We start from the raw sequence: 16,845 nt of genomic DNA, 5'->3' as shown, positions 1-16,845 counted from the left end.
GGCACTTGCATCCTGACCACCTGCCCACCCCAACTGGGGCAGGATCAGGGGCGTGGGTGAGGATGAGAGAGACAAGCCAAGACCCTTCCAGAAAAAGCAAACCAAACCAAATCAAGTGAAAAAGAAAGTAAATTCATACTGCAATGATGACAGAGTGTAAGTTCACAGCTTTCTGTGCAGAAATAGTAAATAGGTGCCATGGAGTAACTTCCTGCTCTTCCAATACAGAGTCAGGACCGACACAGCAGTGCAGAATCAGAGCATACGGGGGAAACACTTAGTCCCCCAAATGTCATCAGCCCTATCACCCAGTGACCCCTGTCAACCACTGGGGCAGCCACAGCCTTGCAATGGTCTGGCAGTCAAGTGCCAATCGTTCTGGCTTGTTCCCCAGAGTGAAAGAGGAAATCTGCTCTAAAGGTGGAAGACTGTTGCATTGCCCATCCTGGACACAGCTGCCTTCCAGGGCCTGGCAGTCCCTTCATATTTTAGCCTACGAAGCAATACAGAAATGCTGTGTCACATTAATACAACAGTACACAAATATACCACTAAACCTAAGGTTTAAGCATACTGGACTGTAATTTTCTTTCCTAAATTAGAGGCTGTGAGTGCTAATAGGAGCTAAAGACAAGAGCTTCTCCAAGAAAGAACAAACTATCAACCTCCTTGGCCAGAGGTACTCTGCCATCCTGCATTGCAGGAGACCAGTGCTGTTGATTTTGGAGCCTCCAACAAGGTTTTGTGGCACTCAGTTCTCAGTCCAGTGATACAGCATCGAAATCTGTCACCCTGCAGTCTGTGGTATCTCTATCATTGGTTTCTAACCCTTTTGCCAAGGCCAGCTAAGCCTCAGACAGTCTAGAGTCTGAAGCTCACTTTCAGGTCACTGGTGACGCTCACATAGTTCAGCCTTCTCTGGACAGTGAGCACAACCCAAATCAAAATCCAGTTTCCATCTAGTGACAGGTTGTTAAAATCTGAGCTGACAGTTGGAGCCCAGTATTTACTGCAAGACAGACAGCCAAGCTAAAACAAGTTTCTGTTGCAGAATTTTTCCAGCTGAGACCAAACTGTGACCTGAATGAAAAGTTCAACATTTGGGAAGAAGTTAGCACCAGTTCTGGCTGAAGTCTGTCCCCTGTGTCATGAAACATCAGCCAGGAGATCACTCAGGTTGTTTCTAACTGGACCAACACAGCAAATTGGCAACTGCATTTTTGCAGGAGGAATAGCTGGGATAACAAGTGAGACACTCTGCACTAAAAAATGCTTTTAAAAACATGTTAACCACTTATTGTTTCCTCTCTTCTTCTTTCAGGCTTGCTTGAAGAGGGAAGTCTCTATGTCTTTAAGGACGAGCGGTTGGTTGAATTTGATGGGGAACTGTCTGCAGATGTCTTGGTGGAATTCCTCTTGGATGTAAGCACAGATGAGCTCAGAGCTAGATAAAACCTCTCAGAGAAGACCCTGCAAATACTTAGTTTGCTAAAAAAACAAGTGTACCTTTCTTTGAAATTTTATCCCTGCTTGCTATTTACTGGTAGAGATGGAATTTGACGTCTTCCCCAATACTTGTCTGACCATGAGATCCCAGGAAAGGTGGTATCCTTATATGCCACTAAACACTTTATATCTTAGAGACAACCTCCCCTCTTTCCTAGTAGAGTATTTGAATGGAAGTCAGCTACAATTCTTATACCTGACTGCTGTTCACCCACCTCAGTTAGCAAGTTTGTGCGCAAACACTTTGCCATTTGCAAAATCTTTCACGCTTTTTCTTTCTTTTTTTAAAAAAGAGCTATTTTCAAAAAAAGAATATCCAAGCAGTAGGAGTCTCATACAGCACTAAAAAGAGCTCAGTGCATTGAAAAAGGCTTATGTTGCAAACTATTTGCCCATTTCTAAACACAAGCAACATAGCATCTCTTTAGTGAACTTGCCAAATTGCACTGCCACAAGTGAGAGGAGATCAGGGTCCTAGAACTAAATGGTCTTGGGTCATTTTGTGCATGGGCACAATGATGTACTCACCTTTGTGCCTAAATGCAAAAGTGATGCTGAATCCCACATCTGTATGTTGCACTTCTCTTTATTTACATTTTATTCCTAGGAGAGGCAACAAAACCCATGGTCTTTGCTTTATAAATGAAAACATTTTGCAGTGGCTTGGCTTTCCTTTGAAGTGAGGCTTTCTTTGTAAGTGGCCATGCAGTAATGTAGATAAGGGAGGTAAGGTGAGCAGCAGAGCTGGCAGGGTTTGTTTCCCAGGGTGGCAGATTGCCTTCATGGTCACCTGTGGTTCAGGACTGCTGGTGAGGAGAGGCATGGCTGGGGAATTAAAACAAATCCCTAGGACCTCAGCTCTCCCATGACAACGTCTGTGGCTGCATGCATTGGGTGTTGCGACCAAAACACGTGCAAGTGGCTTCAGAGACAGAAATGGGAATCTGCCCCACCCATAAGGGCCACAGACAGGGCAGAGCTTTGCCATGACCCTGCAGCAGTGGGATCCCAGGTTCTCAGGGCTCAGGCCCCTCCACTCTGGCAACAGGAAATTGCACATGCTGCTGCAGGCACAACAAAGGCACAGCCTCACACCAGAGCATCACTCTGGATGCTGTAAGGCAATTCATGAGGTTTTCCTTGCTATGCCATGCAGTGTGTCACTGAAAAATCAAGTTCTGTGAAAAAAGAAAGAGAACGAGGATTTCCGGTTTTGCATTTTCCACTCAGAAAAGAAAATACCTGGCAAAGAAAGAAAATAAAACAACACGTCTGTGGTGCCTTGGCAGCCTCATCTGCAAAGTAAAAGAAACCCAGAGGCTCTCTACTCCTCTGTAGGCAGTGGCTTGCCGGCTTTTTTTGTTTCTTCTTGAAGAAACACACTTGATTTATGTCACTATGTTGGGCAAAATAATCAGACTGAACCTTTTCACCAGCAGTAACTAGTTAAGAAAAGAGAAACAAAGGTTGGATCAGTGACAGTCCAAACTGCCAGAGAGGTCTTCCAACTTCCTCATTAACACTGTGATGTGTGTAGGACCAAAGAATAGGTTTAAACTATTTTGCACAGGATGAGGATCAGCCAGGAAAATTCACATCCACACTTTCTATTGCTCCAAACCACTGTTTGATCACCCTCTAGCATGCTGGTTTTAATGTTTTTCAAAAGCAATGTCTTTGCAATGACCTCTTCCAGCAAATGACACCTGAAAAAAAAGTATATATACATTTAGATACACAGGTATCATTCACAAATGGTCACAATGATCATACCAGCTCCTTTCAGCTTGGCCTCCTCAAATCCAGCTGCAATTGCTACTCCTTATCCCTCATCAAAGTAGGTCCCTCAGCATTCATTTGGGTTACCCAGTCCTCTATCAGCCTCCCTCTCAATGCTTCCACCTCTGCAGTGAACCTACTAACATCTCCCTTTGAAGGTGACCTGCTTCTCTCGGCTCCTCACATTAAGGCAGAGAGCACTATGCAGGGTTTCCAACAGCAGAGAAATTGGGTGACCTCTTTCTCCCTGCTTAGGCTGCTTGTGGCACACCCTGCCAGGCATAGGTTGGTGCTGCAAATCACTGCGTTACCACATGCATTTGTCATGGCAGTTGCTAGAAGACCCCGTGGAGGTCATAAACAGCAAGCTGGAGCTTCAGGCCTTTGACCAGATCGACGATGAAATCAAACTCATCGGCTACTTCAAGGGAGAAGACTCAGAACGTAAGATAAACGTGTTTCTCCTGGGCCTTGGAGCCTGCCTGGGAGCTCTAGGGGCTGGGCACTGGTTGTTCTGCATGAACATGAAGGGTGGTGTGGTATATGGCAGCCTGTAACAGTGTGAAAATTGCTGGAGGATGAGTGCGTTTGCAGGCAAGTTTCTGCTGGTGTAATGCGTGAACCCAGTCCTACACCAACACTGGTGACCCTTCTGCAAGGTGTCCACTGGCAAGAGAAGAGAGGCATAGTACAGGGGCTCCTGCAGTAAAAGTGAGTTTACCTCACCCAAAAATCAGCTGAGGTTACGGTTACACTGAGAGAGCAACTAAAAGGAGCAAAGAGCCCCTTCTCGTGACCACCAGTGAGCCCAAAGGATCAAAGAAGGAAGGAGGGAAGGGAAAGGGGGACACGCATTAAATACTACAGTAGCTAACATACAGCAGCAGTAAGCAGGGCCCTTGGGGGCAGCCTGGCAGAGGCACTGACATGTTCCTCCTTGCCGACCCCCAAGACTGGGTAGAGGCTGGTGCCATGCCCTGAGGGATGTGCAACTCAGGGATGTCGCTATTGAGTAAGAAAGAGGCACGGACTCCAAGCAGGCTGGTTTGCACAACAGCAGCTTTAATGCGAAAAACTCTTCTCTTTTTATAAACAGTTTCTATACATTCTACTTGTTTAGCTAATTAACAAAAACATCTTTCTCACAAACAGTCCCTAAAAAGAACAAAAAAACAGAGTAAGAAAATGCTACCTTCAAGATGTTTATAATAACAAGTTATCATTGTTTCTTTACAACTCCCTAAAAGGTCTCACAAGTCCATTGTGGGAAAACTAATCTTGTTTTCTCACTCTCTGACCAGGCTGTCCCATCTACACAGGGACCATTCTGGGCAAACCCAACTTTCACAAGCCTAGAAAAATCCTCAAGTGAGAATCTCCCTGTCAAGCCTGCAGTCTCATCTGCCAGCTCCAACTGCTCTCCCTGCTATCTGGGCAGTGCTGGCAGTGTGCACCCCATGCTGGCATGCCCTGCCTTTAGCAGAAAGACAGGTATTCCTAAGTGAACAAACCACATATCACCAGGTCTGCAAAGCAACAGCCCACCCACCTCTCCCTTCATCTTTCTCAAATTGGGCTGCAGGGCAGCTCGGGCAGGGCTGTGATCCTAACACTGTTCAGTAATAACGACTTGGAAGAAAGGTGGGAAATGCCTATTGTAAAATCCCCTGCCAGGCTGAGAGCATCTTTCCTGAACCCTGAGGCTCAGAGGGACCTGGTAGCCGTTACAGTAAAAACTTACCTGGTTCCTGCCCCATCCTCCTGCGGTGGGAGAAGCCTGCCTGATCACACTTGGTGACTGTTTAGGGAATGGCAGCAATCCTTAATGCTGGAGCAACTCAATGTATTTCCCAGCTGAACTACCCCTGGACCTGCTTCAGAGAGCTGCTGATTTTAGCCCCAGTTAAGTGTAGCATGCTGGGCTCTGCAGCTTTCCTGAACACTGTGGGACTGCACAGAATGTTTTTGCACATGAAATCATTCTTCTTTGTAAACCCCGGAAGAGTGGAAGAAACAGTGGGCAAACATCTGAGTTTGCAGTAATTTGTATTTGTTCTTCCCCCAATACCTTCTGGGCTGATCAGAGTGTGGCCAGCTGTCTGTGAAATATCTTCTTCATTCCCCTTTTCTCCTTTCAGATTTCAAGGCATTTGAAGAAGCTGCTGAACAATTCCAGCCCTATGTCAAGTTCTTTGCCACCTTTGACAAAGGGGTAAGCATCCACACCTTTTCAGGGTAGCTCACATATTGCCACCACCTGTTTGCTGAGTGCTCAGGATATTCCCAGATCTATTGTCTGGTTTCAGCTTCTCATTTTCAGCGTTCCTGGATTTTGTGGTGTTGGTGTCTGCATTGATATTTTGGCCCTGTTGCAGGACAGAAGGCAATTTCTGCAGCATGGAGGCAGGTCCTGATGTGGGTTTGAAACCCAGCCCCTCTAGGTTGCAGGCCCTGGGCTGTGGCTTTGTTCTGCCCCAGTGCCTGACACCAGTAGCGTAGGGGACATCAATGGGTTTTTAAACAAGGAGAGATCCATTCTATTTTGTGGGCCACCCCTAGGAGTGCATGGTCTGGGAGAAGCACCTTGATCTCAGCTCTGCCAGCAGCAAAGAGTCTGGGTAGGCAAAGAGGCTCATCAGGCTCTCTCACCTGTGACTTCTGCACTGCAACAGGTTGCCAAGAAACTTGGCCTAAAGATGAATGAGGTGGACTTCTATGAACCCTTTATGGATGAGCCTGTTCACATCCCTGATAAGCCTTACTCAGAAGAGGAGCTGGTTGATTTTGTGAGAGAGCACAGAAGGTATGTAGCATGCAGGATGCTCCTGGACAAGGGAGTTAAGGGGTCTGTCATTGTGACCTTGCCTCTCTAGGGCATCACTCTCAAAAAACATTAGGATGATGACTACTTTTGGTGATTTTCTGACCCAGGTTTGAAATTGTGAAATTGCTGTTTTTTCCCTACTCCCAGAGGTGCAAGTATCTGTGCAGCAGTCATAGTTCACCACAAGGGAGCTGGGATAACACATCTTCCCTCCTCATGCTCTTCCTCCTTCCTCGTTAGTCCTCACTCAAAAAGCAGTAAGGCTGGAAGGCAGTGGAGAGTGAAATCTTTGCCCTAATTGCCCATGCTTTTAATTTAGGTCTGTACAGAAGATGACCCTCTCCAAGGCCTCTCAAGCCAAATCCAAATCCTGTCCAATCTTCTCCTTTCCAAAAGCAGCTTTACTAATGGGTGTATCCCTCTCCTGGTGTCAGATATGTCTGGAAGCAGTCTCTGATCTCAGACCAAGCTCAGAGGAACCACAATGGCCTAAGAGGCTCCTGCTGACCATGGGCACAGAGAAGAAGCCACAACTGTTTTGGCTGTGTTGAGCCTCATGTGGGAATGATGCTGAGCACCTACAGTCTTTGATGAACTCAGCAGGAGCTGTGGATGCTCGTGCTTTTTGCAATCAGGTTTATTGCACAGTTGCTTAGGGACTCAGCTACAAAAATAGTCTGGAAGTCACTGCAGAGGCTGATCCTGTGTCAAAGCACAGAGTTAAGTATAGGGGCACAACTTCCCAGAGGTGCTGTATTTTTATACCCTTAGAAACATGCCTCAGGAGAGTGACACAGGCTACCTGCTGCTCCTACAACTGCACTTCTCAGCAGACAATCAAGGGGCCAGATGAGTTTGAGGAAAACAAGGCCATCTATATCGAGAGGGGATCTCAAATCAGGCTCAGCTGGAGGTCTGTATTCACACAGACAGGAGACCATATCCAGAATCTGAGACTCACCAGAAACAGTTCTCTGCTTTCTCTGAAATATGAAGGGCTCCTCTATCTTCCAGGTACCCACAATTCACTTTGCTGAACTAGGCTTCTTGGCCTTAGTCCTTCCCATTTTCTTTTCCCCAAGTCCTTTCTGTCAAGCAGCGGCATCAGAAGGCTGATTAAACACAGCCATCTAAATTCTATCCTAATAAGGCAAACTCTTCACCAGCACAAAATTGCAGTGGAATTTCTCCAAGTCTTAGATATTTCAGGATGTTTTGTGGTGCTTGGTAGAAGCAAGGGGGTGGGCATGTATTTTGCAAGTGCCAAAGCTCAGAAAATAATTAAAAGGAGTCCATAAAACAATATGTCTGAAATCCCAAACCTGCCAAGGTGCTGCCATGGCAGGGGAAGAAGCCTGTAGTGACAGTGATATGTTCCCAGAAGCTCATGCTGTGCTTCTCAGAGCAGAAGTGGTTCATCCTGCCTTGCCACCAGTAAAGGACCTAAAGCCACAGGCTGGAATTAGTCAGACATGGAGATGATCTGTAGATTAAAATGAAGCAGCCTCAGCAGGTGCCATGTGCTGGTTCCCTACAGACAGCTCAGCTGGGCAGCTGCAGGCTGTGGTGGGAAAGTTCATCCTGTCCACAGAAGGTCAGGAAGCTGGTGCTCAGCACCATGGGGTGACCCATCCAAGGCTGCACAGATGGGTGTCCATCTGAGCACGGTGGTCACTGCCACTCCAAGGTCTCAGCCCAGATTTCACTCTCAGTTGCACAAATACAAATTACATGGTGCAGTCCTCTGGGTTGATGCCTCTTTCACATGCAAAATGCTGGGGTTGGACCCCCACTTGTCTGCAGTTCTGGTGTAGCCACATGCGGGCTGGATTTTGCTCTCTCTTACTTTCCCAAACCCCAGTTGCCTCACTTCTCCAACACAGGAAAGTATCTGGAGTCAACACAGCAATCAGTACATGTGGGTGTGCCCAGATCCTTCCCACTGAGTTTCCTTTCTCCAAGAGCTTCCCCTAGAGAACAGCTAGGGAAAATGTCTTAAAAGCCAAGTACAAGTATGCCTAAATACATAATACGCATTCACCTGATTTAATCTCTAGTTTTGGACCATCAACCATGAAAGGACTTGCTGGTTCAAAAACTGTATCCTTGATCTTGTGTTTAGCGGCTATTTCTTCAATTTCTACAGCTGTTTTTACCTTATTTCTGTTTTGATGATGAATGTACCAAATTGTAATGAGTTCAGCAGCTAAAATATGCATTGTATCAAAAGACCACTCTTACTTGTTTCGTTTATACCTCCTACCTAATAATTTCTCTGGGCTCCTACTAACTCTTGTCCTAAGAGAAACCATGATTAGTACTTAAGGTAGGGAGAGAATCACAGAATATTCTGAGTTGGAAGGGACCTACAAGGATCATCAAGCCCAACTCTTAAGTGAATGACCTCTGCAGGGATGAAATCTGCAACCTTGACATTATTAGAGCCCTGGCCATGCTCTAAGCTATTCACGTTTTCTTTACCATTCCCATCTTTTAGAATACCTGCCAAAACCCTCTTCAGTCATCTCTTTCACAAGATAAAGAATTCTTATCTATTTAATCTTCATCAAATGGAGGTCCTTCCATACCTTCACTCACCACTCCCACATTTCCAAGTGCCTTTTTCAGTTGTCCATATAAATTCTGGAATGGGATGACCAGGACTGCAAATAACTGCTCTGTGGAGGCTCACAGTGTAGCTGTCCACTGCCATAATGGTCTCTTTTACTCCTTGGCCATTTCCCAACTGTTTGCAACCTTCTTTTTGGCCTTTTTCCTTTGGAGCTGATTCTTTCTCAATTTGTGACACCTGGGCCCCTTTCCTGAGAGGCAAAAATTAATTACAACTAATTTAGAACCAATTGCTGCACCTGTACAATCAGGGTTGGTTTTCTGCAAGTGTGTTACTTGCTGTATGACTGTCTATCATGCAGACACTCAAGTCTCAGGAGATCTTCTGTATCAACTCATAGTCAGGCCTTTGTTGGCTGCCAACGAATTGGATATGATAAGCAAATGCTGCCATATTCCTATTTCCCATCTTTTTCAAATTATGTGAGGATATGTTATGCATATGATCATGCCAAAGAATATGCTATGAATCATAATTGGTGAATTCCGTCCATCATGAAAACTGACCATTCATTTCCACCCTTCAATGTTATTAATCCACAGGAGATTCTCCTCCTCTGATCTAACTCAAGCTCAGTTCTGTGGCTCCTCAGGTCCATTAGGAACCTCTAAAAAATGTTCCTTTGTTTCCATTGCTCTGTTTGTGAGGCAAACTGAAGCGTCAGGTTACGCATGTCACTTATTCCACCTGGGTCTGGCAACATGCTGCCACTCCTACCAATCTGTTCTAAAACCTCACAGACTGACACTTCTCTTTGCAGCAGGTCCTGGGGCAGGTCAGCCAAGGAGTCCTACTCTGCTGGGGCATCCTCCCCAAACAGCTGATACCACATCAAGCAGATGTGCAAAGGATGATTTGTGTTTGTCTTCTATGGCTTTGTGTTCCTTGGGTGCCCCTCTAACACCACAGTCAACTCTCAGCCTACCAGGCTTCCTGCTACAGATGTATCTGAAAAAATTTGCTCTGCATCTTTTTTCCTTTATGAAGTATTTCTCAAAAAAAAAAAAAATTGCTTTGACCAGTCTTAGGGTTTAAATTTTCTTGTCAGTAGTTGTTAGGATCCAAATTTTCTTCCCAGAGTTAAATATCTTCTTTGCTTCAGCAGAGGTGGAAAGATTTCTGTTCTGAAAGTATGCTGGGGTGAAACCAGGAGAAAGGGGGGACAGAGCCTATTAGGTATGTCCCAGGGACTCCAAAACAAAAGTGAATGTTGTCTCATGCTCTCAGCACAGATAGAACATGTGTGGGATTAATTCATCAGCACATCCCAGCACAGAGACGTGTCTCATCTTCCCAAGCAGAAATAGTGGCTGCAGTGACTCCAGTGGGGCCATGGGCAGGGTTTTATCACCAAAAATAAAGGCGCAAAATGACAAACAGTGCCCCTATTCTTGCATTCAAAATGTGGTGGCTGACTCCAGCCACCAGCCAAACATGCCATTGTGACCTTTCCCGTGATGCTGACAGTGTCACATGTGGCAGAGCTGGATATGTCCTCAAAGAGCATTTCTGGGTTTTTTTCAGGGCCACCTTGAGGAAGCTGCGCCCAGAGGACATGTTTGAGACATGGGTAAGCAGGTGTGGTGGGAACCAACATATCCCCTGCCAGCTTCCAACAAGAAACTGCTGCTCAAGAGCTGCAGCCTCTGCCTGGGCAAAACATTACCTTTCCTTCCTCGCAAAGCTACTCTCTCTCTTCTGGGCAAAAGGGAAAGCCTTGTCTGCGCTGCCTAGTGCCTCACTTCAAACAGGGCGCTCGAAGGCTTTGTGCAGCAGGGATGGAGAGCTGGGCTGGCTCCTGCTCGCTTCACAGAAGGAAGAGGGAAAGCTAAGCACTGTGCCAGGCAGGTGTGGGGCCTGTGTAGTGATCCTGCCCAAGGATGCTCCATCTCAGCTAAGTGCTGAGGACACCAGAGCTGCTGGTGGGGTGATTTCTGCGGCCTGCTCGCTGGGTGAGCTATGGAGATAGTGCCGATGTCTCATGGAAACTCACAGAATCATAGACCGGTTTGTGTTCAAAGGGACCTTAAAGATGATCTGGTTCCAATCCCCTGCTGTGGCAGGGACACCGTTCACTAGACCAGATTGCTCAAAGCCCCATCCAGCCTGACCCTAAACACTTCCAGGGACTGGGGCATCCAACACTTACTTCTCTGGGCAACCTGTTCTAGTGCCTTACTACCCTCACAGTAAGGAATTGCTTCCTAACATCCAGTCTAAATCTACCCTCTTTCAGTTTAAATCCATTCTCTCCCATCCTGTCGCTACATGTCCTTGTAAAAGTACCAAAGCACTTGTACAATTCAAAATGGAAGTGAAGGCAGGCAGTACAGTTAATTATACAGATTTCAAAGCATATCATGCCTTGTCTGCACTTCTCACAGTGCAAGCAAGATGCAAATCAGCAACTGTGAAGAACTAACCTGCATTTTGGCCTCTATTGCACACAGAGAACTCTTGGGGTCTGCAGGGGTGGGGAAGAGAAGGGTGAAAATGAAAGAAAAATTGTGTATAACAAAATTATCCCTTCACTGTGAGTGAATATGGTGTTAAAAGCTAGTCAGGGGCTCTCAAGTGCCAGATGAATGCTGAAAAACAAAGCTGAACAGGTGCTTTACAGACACTAAGGAAGATGCAGTCATTCTTCCAAAAGACTTGACACATTTATAACAGCATTTAGATGTCCCATTCTTGGCTGTGTAACATGAAACGCTGCCGGACTCCAAAGTGGCAAAAAACCTTGGGAGTCTTTAACACAGCAAGGCAAGAGGTAATAAAACTGATCCAGGAGTTATGAGTCACTTAGGCACAATAGCTTTTCATTTTGTTTTGAAATACAGATTCTGTATAGAACAGAGCTTCCAAGATCCACCAAAGCTCCTCCAAGGTTTTTAATAGTGCTTCAGTGAGACCCAAATTACACAAGCAGTGGTTTCACTTTCATACTGACCATATTCTGAAACAGCCTCATGAAAAGTGTGAATTCCCAATGGTGGGATGCTTGCTCAACCAGCAGCCTGGGAATACAGAGCTTGCCTCTGCTATGACCAGTGGGCTCATAACTACAGAAGGCAGGGGGCTGGATTCTGATCTCACTGCCAGTTCACAACAACATCCTCACTGCCTTCACTGGAGTTAGTCCAGTTTTGTTTTCTGCCTCGTAGGCCAGAATAGAGCTGCATTATATCAGTGCATACATGTAATTATATATGGCATATAGATATATAGTTTTTATTTTGCTGTCTGACAATGCTGCTGGTGAATATGAAGAAAAAGCAACAGTGTAAATTTTGCCAGCTGTAAGTGGTCTGAATCCCAAGTAAATCTGCCTGGAATGTCCCGGTGAAAACGTATTCCCTGGAGACGTCAACAAAGGCTGAGCACCCGCTATTGTTTTTAAAGATAATGTTTTCCACTTAATCTTTCAGGGGTTTTTTTCCCTTTCAGTATTTGATGGTGGCTTTGTCACCTCTGGGCTCAGAAGGGAAAAGAAATTAGCATTTAGATGGGAATTTTTTCTTGCATTAAAACCAATTGAAATGGAGACTGGGACCGACAGCGGGTGAGGAAGGCAAAACCGATCCATGGGATAATTCAGAGATGACATTCATAGCAGGCGGATGATGAACTGGCCAGCTGATCCATTGGCCTTTGCCAATATCATTACTCATGTGTTTCATGGAGAAAAGTAATCCACCAGGGTGTAATTTCTGTCCTCCTCTCATTGGAGCCCTGAAATGAGCCCCCCCACTCAATTTCCCTCACTGCTCACGGAGACCCTCACCTAAAGCAGAGACCCTTCACCTCCAAATAGGGGCCCAAATGAGCCACCTTGCCTCTCATATTGTGAGAAAACCTCCTTTGCTGACCCCAAAGGAGCTGAGCATGGTGGCAGATACTTGTTTCCTTGCAAACCATCCCCTGGGAGCTGAAAATTAATGAGTATAGGTGGTCTCAGGCATGAAGAGGGAGCCTCTATTCTCATCCTAGAGAACCCTTGACCTTTTCTGCAGAGAAGCTTTTGTCTCGTATCATCAGAAGCTCCCTTGCCATTGCCATCATGGTGCCCACCTAATTTTTACCTGAAGAGTTTCAGCATCACTACCCAAACTACCCCCTTCTGCACTAAATACCATCATGAGTCAGCCTCACCTCAGCTCCCATTTCTGGTTTCTCAGTGGGACTCTAGTCAAGCCTCCCTTTGTAATTGCCCTTTTTGAAGGCATCCCACTGCTCCTATCTCCAGCAACCACCCAGACTCTGTCCTCCCTCCCTGGCCCATCAGTAATAGTTGTGTTGTTTCCAGGAGGATGACATGGAGGGTATTCACATTGTAGCCTTTGCTGAAGAAGATGACCCAGGTAGGAGCCCATTTTCTTCTTTGTGTGACTCTCCATCCTTCAGAAAAGTGTATTTCCATATGCTTTGTTTGCATTGTAAATACCTACTGGGTGTTTATGCTAGCAGGTGTGCTAGCCAGGACTCAAATTTTGGATAGAAACGGATGATTGCCTGGGGAAAAAAAAAAAAAAGTCATTCCCTCCACCCCAGTACCAGGATTTGCTCCCTAACTCTGCATCCATCTTGCTGTGCGGCTCTGGGAGAGTGCTGAGGGCTGGGTGTGGGATAGGCATGTGGGAAACACAAAGCCACCAACTCCTGAAAATCCGTGGCATCGGTGCTTCTCAGAGCCATCAGCAAATCGGAAAGCGTTGGCCTCTTGGGGGCTCAGTTCTCCTCACCACAAGAAAATAGTGACATTGTTTCACTCCACGGAAGGATTATGGGGCTTAATTCATGTGTAACTAATTTCGGTACCCGAGGAGGATGCTTGAAATTAAAAGCCTTATTATCAAAAGAAAGCGCTGGGAGACAGCATTTTAATGAGAACTATAAACAACTCCTGTGTGCACAGGGGAGCCAGGGAAGCTGGAAACCCCACAAGCAAAAAGTGCCTGTGCATTTGCAGGAGAGTTGCAGTGGTTCGTATATCATTTCAGATGGTTTTGAGTTCCTGGAAATCCTGAAGCAGGTTGCCAGGGACAACACCGATAATCCCGACCTGAGCATTGTCTGGATTGACCCTGATGACTTTCCTTTGGTGAGTGGCAGAGGCTCTTTGCCTTTCTTGGTTTAATTCATGGATGGGAAGGGCATGAGGGGGTGGGGGGGGTGTGCATGTGCACACACGAGTGCAGGAATTACCCCAGGGAATGTGGGACAGAGAAGGATGGGAAACTGGACCACAGGCACTTGAAAGCTGCTTGTTTGGGTCTGCCTCCCGAGCAGGTGTTGTCTTGGGAGCACCCCTGGAGTCGGCACTTCCCTTTGCCACGTGTGGCAGCCCAAGCTTGCGCTCTTCTCTCCCGTGCACACATGGGTGCACATTCCTCACTCCCCAGCCCAACTGACTGAACTAATGCAACAGGGCCTTGCAAACACCCCTGTCTGAGCCTTGTGTCTCACTCCTGCAGCTCATCACTTATTGGGAGAAGACCTTCAAGATCGACCTGTTCAGACCACAGATCGGGGTGGTGAACGTCACAGATGTGAGTAGCACGTGCCCAGAAAATCCAGTGATCCCAAAATTAGGGTGCTGGAAAGGTTGGGTCCTGAGGGACACTGGAATCAGTGGGATTTCCACTGTTAAGTGCAGGTAGAACAGGGTAAAAATATGAAGGGCTCACCCTTCCCACATGCCACAGGGTTTGTAACACCTCTGATGTCAGGCTTGAGGCCTTTAGTCTGAGTGTGTTTCTGCTGCCAAATCACACCCAAACCACATCTGCTGGGGACAGCTCCAGCCTCTGTGGCCTGGGATTCAGAGCTTTGCCCAGTTCTGGTTTCAAGGTCTTGCATTTTCACCCTGACTCACAGCACACACCTTTGTCGATTCCCTGCTCCAACAGCTTGGGTGGCTTCGTGAAGAAAAAGTGTGTGTAGGGGGAAAAGAAAGCCATGCTTAGGGGAGGAGAAGAGGAGTAAAAAGAGGTTGTTGTTTTCTACAGAAGCAAAAGGACACAGCTTGAGTGTAGGAGGGAAAGATTTTCCCCAGCAGATGACAGGGAGAAACTGCACAGCTTGAAAAAAGCTAAATAAATACACAGCTTTAACAGAAGTACAGCATAAACTGGTAATCAAGGGATCCTGCTGCTGTAAGGAGGGTGCACTGGGGTTCACCCAGGCCCTCCTCCCCTCCAGCCACTGCTGTGCAGGTAGTGCTGGTGGGATTTGGGTGGGAAGAGAAGACCTTCCTGCCCCACACCTGGTGGCAGTGAAGGTTTCCACACCATCCCACAGGCAGCAGCTGCAGAGGGAGACCTGCAGAGGCACGTGCTACTTTGGCACAGCTGAGGGAGCAAGAGTACCCACAGCGGTGCTATTGGGACAACTTTCTAGCACCTACTGTTTTCACTGTGGTAGCCTTCGAACCAGAAATCATGGGATTGATCTCATGTTGCCCATACACTGTGAGCTTTTACGGCAGATGGGAGAGGGACCCAACTGACCCTCACCAGTGGAGATCTCAGGAGAGCTGCTGAGTGCAATGTAACAGCCCTGACACAGAGAGAAACCATTCTTTCCTCTTTCTGACAGTAACAGTCCAGATGATCAGAAAGCCTGTAATCATGCTCCTGCCTAAACTATTACCTTAGTTTGTTTTTAATGTTTAAGTGCTAGGTGTTTGTTTTAATCTCTTTAAAATGAATCTGTGTGGGTACATAAGTGTCTCTAGAAGCAGAAATCTCTCCACAGCAGAAATGTTTGTAAATTGGTGCTTGACTTCACGTTTAGAATTAGAGTCATAAGTGAACTTGATGTTTCATCAGAAGAGAACAGAGAGGGACTTAAAATTGGGACAAATGTGTGGGGCTGGGTCCTGGTTTGGCTCAACACTGACCTTTCTTCCAGCCTCCACATCCTCTCTCCTATACTGCCCCAGAAAAAGAGGGACAGCAAGGGTGTACTAGATGGTTGTGCCTCCTGTTACAACAGATGTTGCAAGGCTGTAACATGGGAGACGGGGTGGGGAAGGCAAAGCAATGGTGTCCTAAAGAAAGCAGAGCCCTTGGATCTTGCTCATCCCACTGAGGTGGTTGAGAGGCTGACTTGGGAGTCAGGGAGTAGTTTCAGCCCTGTCTGCATGTGAGCTTTTTGCCTGTAATAGAGCAGTACTCCACCAGACCATGGGGCAGACACCTAGAGAGTAAAGACCCAGTGAGTTAATGCTTCAGCAGAAGCATTGTTAAGGGAGAGATAAAAGGAAAAAGGGCCAAAATAGCAGCTGTCACCTAAGACCGTGAGAGAAACGAATGGACAAGCCAGAAAGAGATCCCAAGTCTTCCAGTCTTATGCCCTTAATACTAGCCCTTAATACGGTATCTCCCTTCATTGTATTTACTGTGACCAGTCATGTTTGAGTCATGTCAAAGCTACATTGAACAGCACTCAATGGAAGTTCATGGAAGTGGGATTATTAGTGGCATGAGAATCATATAGAAAGCAGAATTAGGTAAGAACATATGCCTTATTATTCAGCAGTCATTCAGAGACCTGAAAAAACTCATGCATTATCTGGCTTTGATATAGTAAATGTTTCAGGCTGTTGATTACAGTATTTGCAGGTTTTATTTCATTCCTCTTAAGTCCTTTCTTTATTTCTCGAGAGAGATTTAAGAAAGTTCTAGGTTGGCAGGTGATATCTAAAACAAACATTGAGCTCATTTTGTTGTTTCAGTGTTACATCACTGCATTCAGCCAAGTTACACAGGTACAAAGCGGGACTTACACAACAGAGCGAAAATAAACACTGCTGTTGGCTTCAGTGGACATAACCCTCGTGACCCCATCACTTCTGCAAAAACCTGCCAGTGCAAACAGCAGAGCTCCCAGCAGCCCCAGCTGGCTCATCACATTGTGGTGACTGTGGCTCAGGACTAGGGCCATGATGCCCTGCAAAATATCACTGCTTTATTTGCACACCACCTTCTTGAGGTGAAATGGAGCCACTCCTCTTCCCATTATTTAAAAGTGTCACTTTTTTCTGCATGAACAGTCCTGAGGTTAGGAACATTAACATTTGAGTGAGGCAAGGACTGCATGC

The 16,845-nt window shown here is 46.3% G+C and overlaps 1 protein-coding gene across 1 annotated transcript in view; it reads left to right on the top strand.

Moving 5' to 3' along the window:
- CASQ2 (calsequestrin 2) overlaps positions 1–16,845 on the top strand; it is a 34,415-nt gene that overhangs the window by 14,588 nt on the left and 2,982 nt on the right. The window contains exons 3-10 of the mRNA XM_038129821.1: positions 1,322–1,422; positions 3,618–3,729; positions 5,424–5,497; positions 5,958–6,088; positions 10,266–10,311; positions 13,048–13,102; positions 13,742–13,842; positions 14,216–14,290. Of these exons, the coding sequence (XP_037985749.1) occupies positions 1,322–1,422; positions 3,618–3,729; positions 5,424–5,497; positions 5,958–6,088; positions 10,266–10,311; positions 13,048–13,102; positions 13,742–13,842; positions 14,216–14,290 (695 nt within the window). The remainder of the gene's footprint in view (positions 1–1,321; positions 1,423–3,617; positions 3,730–5,423; positions 5,498–5,957; positions 6,089–10,265; positions 10,312–13,047; positions 13,103–13,741; positions 13,843–14,215; positions 14,291–16,845) is intronic.

This window comes from Motacilla alba, chromosome 1, assembly GCF_015832195.1.
Source record: "Motacilla alba alba isolate MOTALB_02 chromosome 1, Motacilla_alba_V1.0_pri, whole genome shotgun sequence".
NCBI lineage: Eukaryota > Metazoa > Chordata > Aves > Passeriformes > Motacillidae > Motacilla > Motacilla alba.
Note: the sequence above shows the minus strand (reverse complement) of the source record. Positions and strands in the feature narration are given on the sequence as shown.